This window comes from Oryctolagus cuniculus, chromosome 2 (genome assembly GCF_964237555.1).
Source record: "Oryctolagus cuniculus chromosome 2, mOryCun1.1, whole genome shotgun sequence".
Lineage (NCBI taxonomy): Eukaryota > Metazoa > Chordata > Mammalia > Lagomorpha > Leporidae > Oryctolagus > Oryctolagus cuniculus.
In genome coordinates this window covers 39,241,563-39,260,763 of record NC_091433.1, presented here as the reverse complement: position 1 = coordinate 39,260,763, position 19,201 = coordinate 39,241,563, and the positions used below count along the sequence as shown (strand labels likewise).

The following is a 19,201-nucleotide window of genomic DNA, read 5'->3' as shown; positions in this document are numbered from 1 at the left end:
GGTCTGTCGGAATCCGAACGTGGGAACGGACACGGACGGTGGTCCCCACACTACGCCGAGGGGCGCGCAGGCTGGGAGGGGCTCCGCCTTTCCAGGGAGGGCGTCCGTCTGGGCCCCTCCAAAGCGTCCCCGCCACGGCGACGGGAAGAGGTTTGTTTTTCTTTCAGAAACCCGGAGCCCTTTTCCCTACTGGGCTCGGTTTCTAGTAGGGGAAGCTCCGCCCCTCGGAGCCGCCGATTGGCTCCGCTCTTTTCAAGATAATCTATGCCTGCATCCTCTCGCTCCGATTGGCTGCCCCGCTCCGCCGCTGCGGGAGTCGTGTCCACCTGGTGAGGAGGTGCAGCGCGGTCCAGCACTCGCCTGGCCGCCTTGGGCTGCGAGGGAAAGTCCTGGCTGCGCGGACAGAGCTCCGGCCGCTCCGAGAAAGCCATCCCGATGGGGTTCTGCAAAGCCTTCCTCTCCTCCCCGTTTCTTCTGTGGAGTCATAGTAGAGGGGTGAGGTTGATGTTCTTGCTACTGACCCTGCATTTGGGGAGCTGGTGAGTACATTCAAGGACACGAAACTATTCTTTGCTGATTACCCTCTTCCCCCGCTTTATTTCTCCTTCTTTAAAAAAAAAAAAAAAAAAAAAAAAAAAAAAAAAAGCTGTCCAAGTTCAGTAGTTCGCATTGCCCAGCAACATGTGCGTTTTGTACCGTCATTCTGTTTTCTGGTTAGATGCATTTACTCAGATAAAATGGAATTGGCTTAATATTGAAGCATCAGGATTAGTTCAGTTTTTTTTTTTTTTTATTTACTTGTAAAGGCTCAGTTACTGGAACGGGACGAGGAAGAGTAGAGATGACTTTGCTACTAAATTTAGTGAATGGATGTCATTGATGAACTTTCTGGATGGTTCTACATTCAGAAACTTGTCACACAGTGATACATAATGATGCTTTTCTGTATACTAACATGGCTTTTATCTTATTTTGTTTGCTTGGTAACTTTTTGGAAAATATATCTTATATCAAGAAAAGATATGACTTTAAAAACATGTAACATGAAATTGTGTAATATATAAATAAGAAGCATGCATGTTTTATTTGAAACAGCTTTCAATGGTTTTTACTTTGGTTGGCTATTCACAAGTAATCAAGAAGTGGGTGGTGATATGAATGTTTTATGGGAGAGAGAGAGAGAGAGAGTGAGTTATCCCAATCCTGCAATTGAGCAGGGACAGGATGTAATACCTTTCAATAAACTTTGGAATCATTTTGATACAAAAATAAATTGTTCAAGTATCATACCTGTATTGTGTGGTAGTAGGTGAAAAGAATTACAGTATGTTTATTAAGGCATATTCACAATAAAGGTTTGTTGCACACTACTCATATCATACAATATATTTTAAATGAATATATATTTTAATTATATTTTTGTATTATGTAATCCTGCTTAGAACTTGAGCAAAGCAAAATCAGTATAAAGATAAAAATATGCCTTTATAAGTACTTACATCATTGCTAAAATAAATGATTATAATTTTAGCATATAACCAGAGTGAATTTTTTTTTGCCATTACCACCAGATGGAACAAGTATATTTTCTCTCACGAAATAGAGATTGGCTTGTAATGTGCTAAGTAATTGACTAGTTAGAAAATTTTTGACATAGTGTTTTGAGGTTCTTTTTTAGTTCTACATTTAGAGTTTATATATCTTTTCCGTTGAAAATATTCTGAATGGGCACAAACATACTACTGCTGGTTGAATTATTCCACATATATGAATATATGACTCTATATGTGTGTATATATATCTGTATGTATGATATCAATGGCTTAGGCTTTGAATATATTATAATGCCTTGTAAAAGATATTTATATAGAACATCTACCTTCTTAATAGTTCAAAAGTAACAACTGATCTACCCAGTTGTTTTCTGAAATAAGCTGTATGTTCTTTTACCTTTACAAGTTTCTCTTTCAATGAAATAGGAAAAATGCATAGTAAACAGCACATTGTCTACCCAAAGATACATTTGTTTTAAATTGGAGATGTTTTATTTTTAGAGATATTTAGGTTATGACTATTGTCACTGGCTCCAGAACTCTCATCATGCTACTCAAAGTTAAAGAGCTGTATGGTACTGTAGATGGAGCCCAGGTTTAACAGTCTGGAGACGTGAGCTCATGTGTCAAGATCCTTAACTTCTCTGAATCCAGTTTCTTTACTTAAGAAATGAAAAGTTGCAGTAAATGACTTCTTGAGGTTTCATATTCAATACATCTAAGATTTGAACTGAAACATAAAATAACTCTGAGATTGGCTTCCCTGGTGTTTCTTAGTAGTTTTCACAAAGAAAATTCCATTGTGGATGCCATGTGTCTTTTTATTTACCATTCTGTGTGCATGGGTGAGATGTTATACAGTTAAAAGTGATAAATAATTCATTTTATCATGGAGATATAGATACTCTGGATTATTCTGGCCACAGAATTAATACATATTGAAAAATGCACTTGCATGAGTTGCTGTTATAATAGGTTTAGGGCCTCAGCAAAAGAGGTCATTTATTTACTTTTTAAAGTAGCTGCAGTTGCAGTGAACTTTTCATCCTTTTGATATTTATTTGAAGATAATTGATGTCAACATGTACTAGCCCTGTATAATCATATTTCCCACCCATTTTCCCTTTATAGGGACAAATGTAAACCAATAATGGCTGGTTCTGTCTGTGAGACCCTTTCTATCTTATACTTGTTTCCAAAAGAAATCTTTAAAGTTATCTCTTTTTGGTTTTACCTATTTGGAAACTATTGCTTCTTATATCTAATCAGAGGGGATGTCTTGTTTGCTTGTTAGTTTCCATCAAGAGGATGAAGAAGGAGAGACACAGTATTCATTTTTCATTACTAGACTAAGAAAACTTGTCCTGAAAGATGTAACCATGATTCCCGTGTTTCATTCTTCAGGAGACTCTACGGCATCTCCACAAGTTGGAAAAAAAATATCTTCAACTTGATTTGACTTCCTTTAATGTTGAAAAATATCTAATTATAGTTAGGCTTTTGAGACAATTGAAAAGATGATTTGACATTTTAGCTGTTTTAAAAGTAACCTACTACAAGCTTTGACTAAGAAGCTGTATTTTGAGAAATCTCAAGAAAAATAATTTTTTTCTAATTTTTAAGCAGTGATAATATAATTTAGCATTTAGTTGCTTATCTGGAAATATTCAAATACATTTCTTTTGTAACATATTTTATTTTCAAGTAATCTCAGTAATGTCTTTAGAGAGAGTAGAAGTGAATGAATGCTATTTACTCACATGTCTACGTTTTTGGCTGAATTTTTAAATAAAATGCTGCTGTTAACATGAAAACTCAAGAAAAAATAACCCTGTAATGGTGCGCCAAGATAATTACATAGACAAAGAAATGAAGAACAAAAATATTTTGAAGCTCAGGTTCAAATATCATAATTGCTAAATCCCCTATGTATAGGGTGTTTTAGTTTATGAAAACAAGAAATCTGCTTTGTCAATTCCATTCCATGTTGTACTATGCCACACATATATGGCTTAACAACAAAAGGAAATGTCTGACATATTATTCAAGTACTGAATATATTAGTCTAATGTATGTATTTATATACATGTGTGTCATACACATGTGTGTATATATATATGTGTATATATATATATATACACACACATATGAGAGTGTGTTTGCATGTATTTAAAACATGTCTAAGAATATGATAAGGAATGTGGGGGCCCAAAGGTGAGAACATAAGGAAAGGTAGGAAACTCAAGAATGACTGTGAGTTATTGAGAAAATGATTATCAACATATGATGAATGACTGGCATGAGAGAAGGGGTATATGTGGTCATAAATAGAATGAGCAGGATCCAGGGGAATAATTCACAGGGAGGGAGCCAAATGAGACTCCTGGGCTTTCCCATCAGGTCCAATTTAGTTTCAGTTCCTCCATTTCCAACTAGAGTGATATCAGGCATGTATATGTGTGTAGATACCTAATATATACATATATACATATATATATATATGGTAAAGAGGCCTCATGTTTGAAAAGTAAAGATGTCATCAACATTTCCAAATGTTTTCAAGACCAAGAAAGAAAATTTGTGCAAGTAATCTAGTACTTAATTTTTTGTCTGAAAATAAAGACAGAATGGCAGTTATTCTATGGAGTTACAATGAATGTGGTGTTATTTATCCTACTTAAAGTGGTTTTAGCTATATCAAGCTGTGTATTATTAGATTCCTTTTGCATTTGTGAGATATTATTTTTCTATTTAACAAATATTTAATGAACTTGTACTCTGTGCTACACCTTGTACAATATGCTGGGTTTACTGTGGTGAATAGATTCGATATTACTATTAGCCATATGAAGTTATACTCATTTCTAAAACATAGGTTTATGATATTAATCAAACAAAAATCTTTTTATCAGAATAAATAAATACACCTTCAGAATTTCAAGTATAAAGAGTTATCTGAATTTTTGAAGATAAAAGATACTGATGGAACATATAGTATGAAGGAAAAAGAACTAAAGAGCCAACAAAGTTTGCATTAGCAACACAAGAAAACTGTGAGGGAAAATATCAGCAAAAGTCTGATGCACAATATTCAGTCTGGGTGATTGTACATAGCCAAATTATCAATCAAGAATTCAGAGAGTGACATTTAGATACTGGTATTCTTTCCCTTTCACAGATTGAAGAAGTGGGGCACAGAAGTTTTATAGGAACTTAGTACAGGTCATGTTGTTTGTAAGAGCTAAATTCAACACTCAAATCCATGTGATCTATTCTGAGAGCCTGAATTTTTACTACCAAATCACAGACAATGAGTGCAATAACGTGAATGCAAGTAGCATGAATACAGATGAAGAAAATACAAAAGAAGAGGAGCAATGAAGGAGAACAGGAGGTAACAGGAGTAGGAAGGGAAGGGAAAGAAGAACACCTAAAAGGAAACCTGTTGAAGTGAAATGGACACTAGGGGAAACGGTGACTTGATCAGCATAGCCTTGACTGTTAATGAACAACTTAATACATTATCCCTCTTAGTAGTTTTTTTTGTCTGTTCTACTTAATATGACTGGTTTAATTCTGTAATTAATACACAGTTATTCTTAAGTGTTGAAAATTAACTGAAATGTGATCCCTGTTAAACACAAGAGTGGGAATAAGAGAGGGAAGAGATGTATAATTTGGGACATGCTCAAGCTGACTTGCCCCAAACGGTAGAGTTAGAAACATACCAGGGGATTCCAATTCAATCCCATCAAGGTGGCATGTACCAATGCCATCTCACTATTCCAAGTGATCAATTTCAGTTCACAATTGATCATAATGAAAGGACTAAGAGTCAAAGGGAGCACATAAACAAGTCTAGTACCTGCTAACACTAACCGATAGAATAAATAAAGGGGAGAGTGATCCAACATGGGAAGTGAGATACTCAGCAGACTCAGAATGGCAGATGTCCTAAATAGCACTCTGGCCTCAGAATCAGCCCTAAAGGCATTCGGATCTGGCTGAAAAGCCCATGAGAGTACTTCAGGCATGGAAAGCCAAGACACTCTGGCAAAAGATCTCTGTGAGTGAGATCCCAGTGGAAAGAACAGGTCTTCAAAGAAGGAGGTACCTTTCTCTGAAGGGAGGAGAGAACCTCCACTTTGACTATGACCTTGTCTAAAGATAAGAGTCGGAGAACTCAAGGGGCTTCCATAGCCTTAGAAACTCATGACTGGAGCATAGGGAGATTACTGATGCCATAGACAGGAGTGTCAATTGGTAAAGTCAACAACAGGAGTCACTGTGCACTTACTCCTCATGTAGGATCTCTGTCCTTAATGTGCTGTGCATTGAGATTTAATGCTATAACGAGTACTCAAACAATATATTTCACTTTGTGTTTCTATGGGGGTGCAAACTGTTGAAATCTTTACTTAATGCATACTAAACTGATCTTCTGTAAAAAAAAAAAAAAAAAAGAAAGAAAAAGAAATTATCAATTCCCAACTTGACTCTCATTGGGATTAAACATGACAATAGGTCTGATCTGATTTCATCATCATTTAAAAAAATCATCTATTATTTTTCACTTTATGTTTCTGTGTGGGAGCAAACTGTTGAAATCCTTACTTAATGTATACTAAGCTGATCTTCTGTATATTAAGATAATCGAAAATGAATCTTGATGTGAATGGAAGGGGAGAGGGAGTGGGAAAGGGGAGGGTTGCGGGTGGGAGGGACGGTATGGGGGGGAAGCCATTGTAATCCATAAGTTATACTTTTGAAATTTATATTCATTTAATAAAAGTTAAAAAAAAGAAAGAGGATGAGATAGTGGCTAATTCATAGATGTAAAGTATGCAGAAAATTCTGTACCTATTATATACTTTCTGGAATAATGTGTGCAGTTCTAGATTATTTCAGGGGAAACTTTGACCTACCACTTGATCTAGGAGCAGCCTCATAAATAAACTAAAAGCAAGAATTTTTAGTTTAGACAAGTTTTATTTATCTTTAATGATGCTACATAAAATCATGCTTTAATATATCATATATTTATGTAGCAGATAAACAATACCAAATAGTGAAAGTTACAGGAAGGCAGATTTTCTTCTATCATAAAAGTTCCTTAATGATATAATGGATTCATTATCAATAAACCTATTCAAAAAGAAGCTTCTGAGAATGATCTTGTATTCAATAGGAGATAGATGACATTAATGCATTTTTACTTTTTTTCTTCATCTTAAAATCCAAAACTCTATCGAAATAATTTATATGAATGAAATTTCATGTTTTAAGAAAGAGATTTAGCTATTTTTTTCAATTTTTTAAACTTTTATTTAATAAATATAAATTTCCAAAGTACAGTTTATGGATTACCATGGCTTTTTCCCCCATAACTTCCTCCCACCCGCAACCTCCCATCTCCCACTCCCTCTCCCATTCCATTTGCATCAAGATTCATTTTCAATTTTCTTTATATACAGAAGATCGATTTAGTATATATTAAGTAAAGATTTCATCAGTTTGCACCCACACTGAAACACAAAGTGTAAAATACTGTTTGAGTACTAGTTATACCATTAATTCACATTGTAGAACACATTAAGGACAGAGATCCTACATGAGGAGTAAGTGCACAGTGACTCCTGTTGTTAAAAAATATTTATTTATTTATTTGAAAGGCAGAGTTACAGGGAGAGGAGAGACACAAAGAGAGAGAGAACTCTTCACTTCCCCAAATGGTCACAAAGGCTGGGACTGGAACAGGCCAAAGCCAGAGCCAAGCACTTTTCCCAACTCTCCCTAGTGGGTGGCAGAGGCCCAAGTACTTGGCCATCTGCTGCTGCTTTTCTGGGTACATTAGCAGGGAGCTAGATCTGAAGTGGGCAGCCGGACTTGGCCTGGAACTTGCAGGTGGTTTATTCAAACTCTCTCTTGCTTCTCCACCTTTCCTAGCCCCTAGTGTTATAACTCTGTGATCACACTGAGTTTTTTTTTTTTTTTTTTTTTAAGTAATTTCCTTTCAAAACTCTCTCAAAATTGCCCTTGTTTGACTATCAGAATAAGCAGGATCACTGCCATGGTATAGAAAGAGTCTCTGGGGAAGCATTTCCCCAGCATTTTCCTGCTGTCACTTTGGCTTCAAAACATTCTTCTAAACATTTTATCATTCTTTGGCCTTTCAGAAGATTAACAAGTATAATAACACTTTGAACATCCCCAAAACGTGCTCTCATGAACTTGGCTTTTCACAAGTCTATGTTTGCTTTGACAGGGTCACTTTTACCTCCTGACAACCACTGGTTTGATTGTGGTTTATCTTCAGGATCTGACTGGTAAAGCCATCTTACACCTCCTGTTACGATTCTATAAAATACTTCAAGAACTTGATTTCACTTGCTGAAAACTGGTGAAATCTCTGTTGTTGCTTGCAGCTGAGGCAGGTGCAACAATTTTGGCACCCATTGAGTGTGGTATTTGCTCTACTTTAATTTTTCAAAGGGATGTAAGTTGAATTTACTGAAATGTCTAATAGTTGACTACTCTTTCTGTTGTTATTGTCAGTCTTCTTCAATGAGAGTATGAACAATAATGCACTCCTTGTCTTCAACATCTTCTTGTCTCAAAATGAGTTGCCTGTTTGTAAACTGCTGACTTCCTTAGTACATTGTCCTCATACACTTTTTAAATATAGTTTATAGATAAAATTCTAAAAACAGTGATGCTTCCTTTCTTCCCTCGTTTGCTCCTCCCTCCCTCCCTCCCTTCCTCCCTCTCTTCCTCACTCCCTTTCTCCCTTCCTCACTTCCTCCCTCCCTTTCTCCCTTCCTCACTTCCTCCCTCCCTCCCTCCCTTCCTTTCTTCCTTCATTTTCTGCTTTCTTTCCTTCCTGCTGTCTTTCTTTCTTTCTCTCTTTCTCTCTCTCTCTTTCTATCTGTCTTTAATTTTTGAGATAACATACTTGTAATTTACATTATAGTCAAAGATTTATTGCTCCAATAAATAAATAAATAAACAGTTCAATAAGGGAAAAGTTAAAATATCATGGTTCAGTAGGAATACAGACAATGACTATAAATGATGATCAAATGTAAATGTCCATTTCACTCACTTAAATTTGAAAAATAATCATAGATCATTAAAACTATAGAGTAATCATTCTTAACCATTTGTTTGACAAATATACATACAACATTTGACCAAACTATATTTGCAACAGTACTGGTACACATAGGCATGTCCTTTTTTGTTTTTGTTTATTCAATTTTTCTTTTTTAAAAATTTTAGCTTTCACATATAAGGGAGAACACATGGCATTTGTCTTGCTGTGTCCAGCTTATTTCACTCACATGATGTCCTCTGGTTGCATCCATTTTGATGCAAAAGGTAGAATTTCATTATTTTTCATAGCTGAATAATATTCCATATATATGTATATCCTGTCTTATGTACACATGTATACATATATATTGTACATTTAACTGATTATGAACACCTTGGTTGAATCCATATTTTGACTATGGTTAACAGTGCTGCTATAAACATGGTGGTGTAGTTAACTCTTTAATACACTGTGTTCATGTCTTTTGGGTATGTACCCAGTAGTGGAATCATTGGGTCAAATGGCAAGTCTATTTGTGGTTCTTCTTTTTTTTAAAGATTTTATTTATTTATTTAAGAGGTAGAGTTACAGACAGTGAGAGGGAGAGACAGAGAGAAAGGTTTTCTGTCCGTTGGTTCACACCCCAAATGGTCACAATGGCTAGAGCTGTGCCAATCTGAAGCTAGGAGCCAGGAGCTTCTTCTGGGTCTCCCATGTGGGTGTAGGGACCCAAGGACCTGGGCCATCTTCTACTGCTTTCTCAGGCCGCAATAGAGAGCTGGATTGGAAAAGGAGCGGCCAGGACTAGAACCTGCGCCCATATGGGATGCCAGCACTGCAGGAAGAGGATTCACGTACTGTGCCACGGCCCCTATTTGTGGCTTTCAAAGAAATCTCCATACTGTTTCCCACAGTGACTTCATTAATTCACATTTCCATCCATGGTATATTAGAATCCCCATTTCTCCACATTCTGGCCAGCATTTGTAAGTTTCTGTCTTTTGGATAATAACCCTCTCCACCACCCCTAAACTTTTCATAAAGCATGAAAGATTTTACCATTGCTTCAGCATCCATTTTATGTTTGTTTTTGCTTCAATTTTAACAGAATTCATGCTCTGACAGACACTCTTTAGACTGATGTCTTTTTCATAGTGCCTCAAAACAGACTCTGTTCAGGGGAAGACATTTGGTGCAGTGTTTAACACACTAGGTGGAACTCCAGCATCCCATATGAATGCTTTGTTCAAGTCCCAGCTCCTCCGCTTCTGATCCAGCTTCTTGCTACTCTGCATCTTGGGAAGCAGAAAGTGATGGCTCAAGTACCTGAATCCCAGGCACCCATTTGGGAGACTCATACTGAGTTCTTGACTTCTGAATTAAGCCTAGCCCAGTCACAGCTACTATAGGCATTTAAAGAATGATTCAGCAGGTGGAAGCTATCCGTCTGTCTTTATCTTTGTCTGGCTGCCTTTCAAACAAACTGAAGATGAGTAAATAAAAACTTAAAAAAAGAAGATCCTGTTCCAATATAACAATTTATTATGAGTTTATTTTGGTGCAAAAAATTGAAACAGCATATTTGTCATATGTGAATTTTCCATGAATTTTTGAGGATCTCTTGATTATACTGGGTGCAAAGAATAGAGGAGTTAAGAGTTCATATCCCCAGTGAAATTTAACTCTGACAGTTTGTACTGAGATGCTTCACTTATATAAATAAATAGAGATAATAAATTATTGTAATTACCAATTAGAATTCCAAGTGAAGTGGACACAGTAAGAAGGCTGCTACCAGTGTAACTATGATGAAATATTAAATACTGTCAGCTATCATAGGCATAAGTTCAGTTCAGTTTTAATGAAGGACTGAGACAGATGGGTGACATTACTGTGGCTAGATCTATGGGTTCATAACTTGATAGACCTTTCGAAATTTGCTTTACTCTGATCATCTAACAAGTGGCATTAGGATAGCAATAAACTAAAAAAAAAACCCTGATATAATTTAGTTTAATAATGAAATTCTGAAATATGTGTATCCTTTCCTCCCAGAAACAGTGAATTCAAGATGTAACATTTCTCCCTTTTTTAGACAAATACTGAATGACAGAGAAGTAATAGAAACTACATATAGAAGTAATCTTTTTTTTTTTAAGATTTATTTATTTATTTGAAAGTCAGAGTTACACAAAGAGAGGAGAGGCAGAGAGAGAGAGGGAGATCTTCCATTCCAATGGTTCACTCCCCACTTGGCCACAACAGCCGGAGCTGCGCCAATCTGAAGCCAGGAGCTTCTTCTGGGTCTCCCACATGGGTATAGGGGCCCAAGGAGTTGGACCGTCTTCTACTGCTTTCCCAGACCATATCAGAGAGGTGGATCAGAATTGGAGCAGCCAGGTCTTGAACCAGGGCCTATATGGGATGCCGGCGCTTCAGGCCAGGGCGTTAACCTGCTGTGCCACAGCGCTGGCCCCAGAAGTAATTTTAACATTCTTGGCTCTGTATCTTTTAGCTGGGATGGGAAAAACAAAAGACTGTACTTAAAAAATAGTGGGCTTAATATGAATTCTTTAAAATTGGTATGATCAGGTTTATTATTTTCCTCAGATGACTTTAGAACTGTTAGAATTAAGAATTCTGACCACTAACTTAATCTTTGAATATATATTTAGAATTATCACTCAGAGTTTGTACAAACAGGAATTTCTTAAATGTTGGCACACCATGAACCTCTTAGTCATCACAGATGACTGTAATTATCAGAATAATCTTTCAGTGTTGTTTTTAGACAACATGTGTCTTGAGAAAAGGAGCACCTTTTCCACAAAATAGCCATGTTGAACAGTGTGCTCACACACACATGCACACACACACACAAAACACAGACTGTGTTAAATTTAAGTGTAACTCAAACATCTACATTCTACAAAGTGATTTTTTACTGTCAGACTATCTTATGAGTACATATTTGTTCCTGTATTTCCTTAGTAACAATTCTTTTTGAGAAACTTCAAGCTGGCATAACTGGAATAGAGTAGAAAGAATGCTTGGTTGTTTTGTTGTCCTCATTTGTATTCTCTCCCATGTGAAGTGAGTGGTTCGAGAGAATCCTGTCAATGAAAATATTTCACTCTTATTTTAAGATTTCAAGACAGTATTTTTAAGAAAAAACTATATGCTTCTGTATTTAGAATTGATCATTTTCATTTTCTCTTCTACCTTTAAGTTCTTTTAATATGTTTTATAATTCAATAAGTTTAAATATGATGCCTCCACTTTGCCAAAATGTTTAGCAACCTTGGAGAATTTGTCTGGTGAATCAAAGCATCAAAGACTTAGTGAATGTGAATGTCATGAAGGGTTATATTGTTTCTAAATCTAATTTATGTTCTGTCAGGCTCTGTGGTTATAAACTGGAGCAACAGAGATTTTGGTGCTCATTTTAAGATGCTCTCCGCACAACAGCCATTTTCTAAGTAGAGTAAAATGAAAATTATGGTGTTTTTCCCCTCTTCCAAAAAAAAAAAATACATGAAATTAGCTCCAAAGGAACATTTATAACCTCTGGATATTCACATCTTCTGAAGACTATTCATTAGATGCATGGCTCCCAGTTTTCTAAACTTAGTTTTAAGAAGAGTATTGACCTATCAAATAAAGCAAATAACCCCAAATCAAACACTGGCAAAGTATGTGATTGCATTGGTAGAATTCTTTTTTTTTTTTTTTAAGGATCAATCAGTAAATCATAGTAATTTAAAATATTTGTTTATTTTCATCTACCTGAAAACCAACAGAGAAAGAGAAGGAGAGGTGGAGAGAGATATTCCCACTTTTGTTTTATTTTCCCAATGTCTGCATCAGTTGGATCCAGGCTTGTCTAAATCCAAGAATCTGGAACTCAATCCAGATCTCTGATACGGAGGCAGAGATCCTAGCCCTTAAGTCATCATCGGTTGCTTTCCAAGATGCATTAATAGGAAGCTGGCTCAGAAGTGGAGATGCTGGAACATGAGCTGGCAATCCCATATTGGATGTAGGCATCCCAAAAGGTTATTTACTCCACTATAGCACAACGCCTCTCTCCTACAGTAATTTCAAATCTATTATTAAATTCATTAATAAAATATTCTGCTTTACAATATTTTATTTTTATTTCTTTTGTAAAAATATGACATTATTCTTATCATTTTAAAAATCTATTGATATCACCATGTCGTCTTTCCTTAACTGAAAGAATTTGACATTCTTATATCTGATCTGGCTAGACTAACAATGTTCAGATAGGGTTGGGAACTGCCCAAACTTAATTTTGAAACCAACAATGAAGCATTCTGTGTCCAAAGCAGTGTTCATTGCCATTTATTTCCTAAGCTTAAAGTAATTTTAAATAGTTCCATACTCCCAGTCTTATTGATAAATTTATATAAAATAGATCAGAAAATATCACATTATATTTTTTCTCAGAAATCAATTTTCCAATATAGTTTCACTTTTATTTTTTTCACTAATATCTTTTTAGATTTCATTTTCCTTTACAGGTTGTTTGAAAACCTAAATTCCAACAACCTCTAAAATCTGAAATTTTGGAGTACCAATATAACATCATCACTGGAGAAATCTGTATGCAACCTCATGATCCACCCATTCTGAAAATATTGTATGAAGTTAACTTAAGGCTACATGCATAAAGTTTATGTGAAACATAACTGGATTTCATGTTTAAATTTGAATCCTGTTGGCAAGATATCTCATATATATTCAAATATTCTCGATTTTGAAAAAGTCAGAAGTCATAAACACCCTGGTCCAAAAGTTTTGTATATGGGATATTCATCCTTTTCTTGTTCCCTTAAAATCCATTTCGAGTTGCTGCTTTTGATTAAACATGTGAGAATAACCATTTTGCCTTAATGCCATAGTATTTTGATCATATAATAAAAATATTGAAAGTCTCTTTTCCATTTCACTTCTCAAAACTACTTAAAAATTCGAACTTATATTCCAGATTTTTCCACAAGTTTAGTCATGTATGATATTTGGGATTGGTGTTGGGGTGCAGCAGATTAAGCCATTCCTTGGGATGCCCACATTCTACATCAGAGGGCTTACTATTCTGAGCTTCTCATCCATCTGACTGCTAAAATACCTGGAGGTAGCAGTTAATGTAAGTACTTTGGTTCCTGTCACCCACATGGGAGACCTGAATGAAATCCAGGGTTCCTGGCTTTTACCAGGTCTAGTGCCATCTGTTGGCCATTGCGGGTGAACTAGCAGATGGGAGATTCTAGGTCCTTTTGTTGTCATTCTGTCTTTCAAATAAAGGAATCTTTTTTTTTATTAAGAAAAAAATGTGTATTTACATTTTTGTGCATGTTTTCAGTACAAATTATATCTGGCACTTGTTTTTGACACATAACAAATATTAGAGTTATCTTTCTAGATAAGTACACTACCTTATTGATAATGTGGTATTCTATATTATATAAAAGTTATAATTCATTAAATTATGATAATTTTTCTCTTATTTTGTTTGTTGTATCTTATTTTTATATATACATATACACATGCTTTTAATTTTAACATTTTAATCCATACTACTAAATTATTTACCCAGTTTTCCACCAATTGTTATAAAAATGTCATCTATGCATAGTATTCCCTATACTGGATGTAATTGGTTTTGTATTTTGCCAATGTGATGGCTCAAAATTGTTGTCATATTTGTAAATTATTTTTTGCTAAAATGTATAATTTGATGTATTTATTTTCCTTTATCCTCTCAATTCTTTTGGGGCCAGTTATGTTGTAAATATTTCACTTGATCTTTTGTCTTAACTATTCTTTAAAGCATCGTATACCATGAATGAATTCTTAATTTTTTGGTTATGTGTTACATAGAAGGGATTCTTTACCCTAAGGATTAAAAATATGCATAAAATCTTCTTTAATACATTTGTACTGTATCTATTGTTTTGATCTTGAATATATCTACCATTTACTTTGTAAGACAGGAAATAAATCTTAATTTTTTAAATTGAGTTAATCAACATTTCAATGCTGATTTCATTTCTAAATTCTGTAGTCACTTGTATCATATTCCTAGCTACTGATTTTTAAATGTTTAATTTTTTCTCTGAAATTCTACCTTATATTGCTACAATTGGTTCTTGATTACAGTAACTATTTTTTTTCTTTTTATTCTTGCAGGGAAAATTCCATCTAATAATTCTCTTTTCTTATAAACTCATATGGATTGTTTCCTTTTTTTGTCCTTATGTTTTTTAATGAACTTTTTAGTCTTCTCCTCGTAAGACCTACCTTCCCTGGTACATGTTTCCTATTAATCATCTTATAACTTGTGCTGTCATTGGGAAAAGAATCATGTTTCTTCTACTTTTACTTATGATGGATTACTATTATATCTGAAAGCTACTGTATTTTTAATCTTATTTTAGGTTAGGTACCAAAATTATATTATTAAGGTGAATACTTAAATGTTTTGGTTTTTTATTTTCTGGATTCATGGTAATTTCACAAGAATATATCATAAGGAGCACCAACGTTCTTATAATTAATTCATTTCTTCTGTGAATATTCCTTGGGATGAGGAAATTACTATATGTCAGACTTTGGGCTACGTTCCAATGATATCACATTGAACACTGTAGGTCCTGTCTTCCAGTTGCTCATATTGTAGAAAGGTTTGAGAACAAATATGTATTTTTTTTTTTTGACAGGCAGAGTGGACAGTGAGAGAGAGAAACAGAGAGAAAGGTCTTCCTTTTGCTGTTGGTTCACCCTCCAATGGCCGCCACGGCCGGCGCGCTGCAGCCTGCACACCGCGCTGATCCGATGGCCCGAGCCAGGTGCTTCTCCTGGTCTCCCATGGGGTGCAGGGACCAAGGACTTGGGCCATCCTCCACTGCACTCCCTGGCCACAGCAGAGAGCTGGCCTGGAAGAGGGGCAACAGGGACAGAATCCGGCGCCCCGACAGGGGCTAGAACCTGGTGTGCCGGCGCCACAAGGCGGAGGATTAGCCTAGTGAGCTGCGGCACCGGCCACAAATATGTATTTCAGAATGATGAACTATGATTAATATTTTTTTTAACTTTTATTTAATGAATATAAATTTCCAAAGTACGATTTATGGATTACAATGGCTTCCCCCCCATACCGTCCCTCCCACCCACAACCCTCCCCTTTCCCACACCCTCTCCCCTTCCATTCACATCAAGATTCATTTTCGATTATCTTAATATACAGAAGACCTGGAACCAACCTAAATGCCCATCAGCGGTAGACTGGATAAAGAAATTATGGGATATGTACTCTTTAGAATACTATACCACAGTAAGAAACAATGAAATCCAGTCATTTGCAACAAAATGGAGGAATCTGGAACACATCATGCTGAGTGAAATAAGCCAATCCCAAAGGGACAAATACCATATGTTCTCCCTGATCGGTGACAACTGACTGAACACCAAAAAGGAAACCTGTTGAAGTGAAATGGACACTATGGGAAATGGTGACTTGATCAGCATAGCCCTGACTGTTAATGAACAACTTAATACATTATCCCTCTTAGTAGTTTGTCTGTTCTACTTAATATGACTGGTTTAATTCTGTAATTAATACACAGTTATTCTTAAGTGTTAAAAATTAACTGAAATGTGATCCCTGTTAAACATAAGAGTGGGAATAAGAGAGGGAAGAGATGTATAATTTGGGACATGCTCAAGCTGACTTGCCCCAAATGGTAGAGTTAGAAACATACCAGGGGATTCCAATTCAATCCCATCAAGGTGGCATGTACCAATGCCATCTCACTATTCCAAGTGATCAATTTCAGTTCACAATTGATCATAATGAAAGGACTAAGAGTCAAAGGGATCACATAAACAAGTCTAGTATGATTAATATTATGATAGAATTATGCACTAGATAGACTTGGTGGGGGGGCATCATTACCGAAATCCAGGCTTGGTTCTCATCTACCTCTTCAACTTTCCAAACAATTTCTGTAGGTTAAATAATGGATCTCATTTTAGTTTTCACTCATCAAATAATCATAGAATTGAGTGGACTGTCATTTCACCTCTTTAAGACTCTGGAAGTTCAAATCTATAACTCATCTATCACAGAAGTATCTCATGGAGGTAATGTGTATTGATTTATTCAACAACTATTTGTTGAACATTTATTTATTGAACTCTTAGAATGTGATGGAACTCCTTGATCACAGAAGAGGAGTTTGACATGAGAAACTAGATTGTTAGAGCCTTTAAGGCATTCCTTCTTCTGAGTGAAACAGACAACCTTCTGAAGGGGTCTAGGCTTTTATATAGAGAGAAGATTTGATATCAACTTTGTCTCTCTGTCATATTGATTACAGATTATAACAATGAAAGGATGATAGTAGAGAATTCCAGGAGAAGACTTTTCCAGTAATTTGGGTCTTCCTGATGAGTTTTACCTGTGTCTCTTGCTACTAGTAATAATTTTGGCAAATCACTTAGACTTTTCAGAAAATTTCACATTCATGTATAAAATTAGGTCACAAAGACTGACTTTCAGAATATATGTTCATTTACTTAAATGTACAGCAAATAATAGTTAAGTGCTCATTTTGTGCCAGGCATTCTTCAGGGCATCAGCAAACAAACCAAACAAAAACACCCATACTGCCAGATAGTAGCCAGGAGTAGCACAATGTATTTAGACCTCTAGTACAAACCTTTTCTTTTAAGATCTTGGGTGGCAGGAACAAAACATTAGAGCCATCACCTCTTGCCTCTCAGGGTGTGCATTTGCAAAGAAGCTTGATTGGAAGTGATGCTGGGACTCAACTCAGGCACTCTACTACGGGATTAAAGTATTCCAAGTGAAATTTTAACTGTTGTGCCAAAATTCACACTTAAAATTATTATTATTTATTTTTTTACAGGCAGAGTGGACAGTGAGAGAGAGAGAGACAGAGAGAAAGGTCTTCCTTTTTGCCGTTGGTTCACCCTCCAATGGCCGCCGCGGCCAGCATGCTGCGGCCAGCGCACCGTGCTGATCCGATGGCAGGAGCCAGGTACTTATCTTGGTCTCCCATGGGGTGCAGGGCCCAAGTACTTGGGCCATCCTCCACTGCACTCCCTGGCCACAGCAGAGAGCTGGCCTGGAAGAGGGGCAACCGGGACAGAATCTTGTGCCCCGACACACTTAAAATTATTTGAAAACAAAATAAACTCACTCCTTTACCAGGTGGATTCAACTCTGGTCTCCTGGTTTTGGCCTGGTCCAATTCTTGGTGTGGTGTGCATTTGGGGAGTGAGCAAGCAGATGAAAGATCTCTTATCTCATGTCTCTTTCTGCGTTTCTCTCTCTCCTTTCCTCTTCCTTTGGCTCTTTCTCCCTGCCTTCCAAATAAATAAGTAAATAAATAAAATTTTAAATAAAAGAAGTAAATAAAAAAAAAAAAACACCTTGAGAGCAGAAATTACCCTTTTAGCTTGTAATTGATGCCTGTTTGGACCTTGTTATGTGAAGTGACCATAAGAAAGAATTGAACAAAATTGTTTTCCACTCAGGTAACTGAGCAAATCATCACTACTCATGAAGAGTTTTATTAATACTTAATTTGAATATATATGACAAAATCTTACCGCATTTACAGAACAGAAACGAAGAAATTGACATCGTGGCAAGCTCAGGGTGCTAATTTCCCAGCTTAAGAAATGCATATGAAAATATAAAATTTACTTCCCCCTGTGATCTAAAGATTTCCCTTTATTTTTATTCTTGCTTTTTACTATTTTCCTCAACTATTTCCAGCAACTGAAAGAATCTTTGTCTTCCTAATACTACTTCTGATACATGTTTAAATATTTGATAAATACTCAGAATATGCAGGAAATCTTTTGATATGCCCTTCCAGCTTTCTAAGACTTGTATCCCTTACAGCATAGATATTTATCATATTTCAAAAACATTCTACCAAGTATAAAATTAAATATTTTCTTATTGATATCACCTATTACAATTGAGTTATATCACTACTTGTAGAATATATATTTTATAATAGACAGAGAATAATTAATGAATGGAAAAAGAAAATATAGTTTGTATATTTAATGGATTATTATTCAGCCATAAATGGAAAGAAATTCTTTTATTTGCAGCAAAATGAATGAAATTTGAGGTCATTATGTTAAGTGAAATAAGCCAAAGATAATACAATTGCATGTTCTTCTTCATAGTGGAGATTTAAAAAATTTGATGTGAATTTAGAATAGTGATTACTAGAGGCTGGGAAGGGAGAGATGAAGGAGAGTTTGGTTGTGGGTACTAAAACAGTATGATACAAATAAGTTCTAGTGTTCCACAATGTAGTGGGGTAACTGTAGTACACATTAAAAAATTATATTTTATATGAGGACTGGAAGAGAGGCAGGATAGGCTGCAAGCATAAAGAGACAGTAAGGAAATAGAAATGTCAATTGTCTGATTTGTTCAGTTTACACTATATGAATATATCAAAATATTGCATTGTATCCCTTA

General features: G+C 35.7%; 1 protein-coding gene across 1 annotated transcript in view; it reads left to right on the top strand.

Moving 5' to 3' along the window:
- The first annotated feature begins 301 nt into the window (after nt 1-301).
- The window catches only part of GABRG1 (gamma-aminobutyric acid type A receptor subunit gamma1), an 84,378-nt gene continuing 65,478 nt past the window's right edge, over nt 302-19,201 (top strand). The window contains exon 1 of the mRNA XM_051831322.2: nt 302-539. Within this exon, the coding sequence (XP_051687282.1) occupies nt 436-539 (104 nt within the window). The 5' untranslated portion in view covers nt 302-435. The remainder of the gene's footprint in view (nt 540-19,201) is intronic.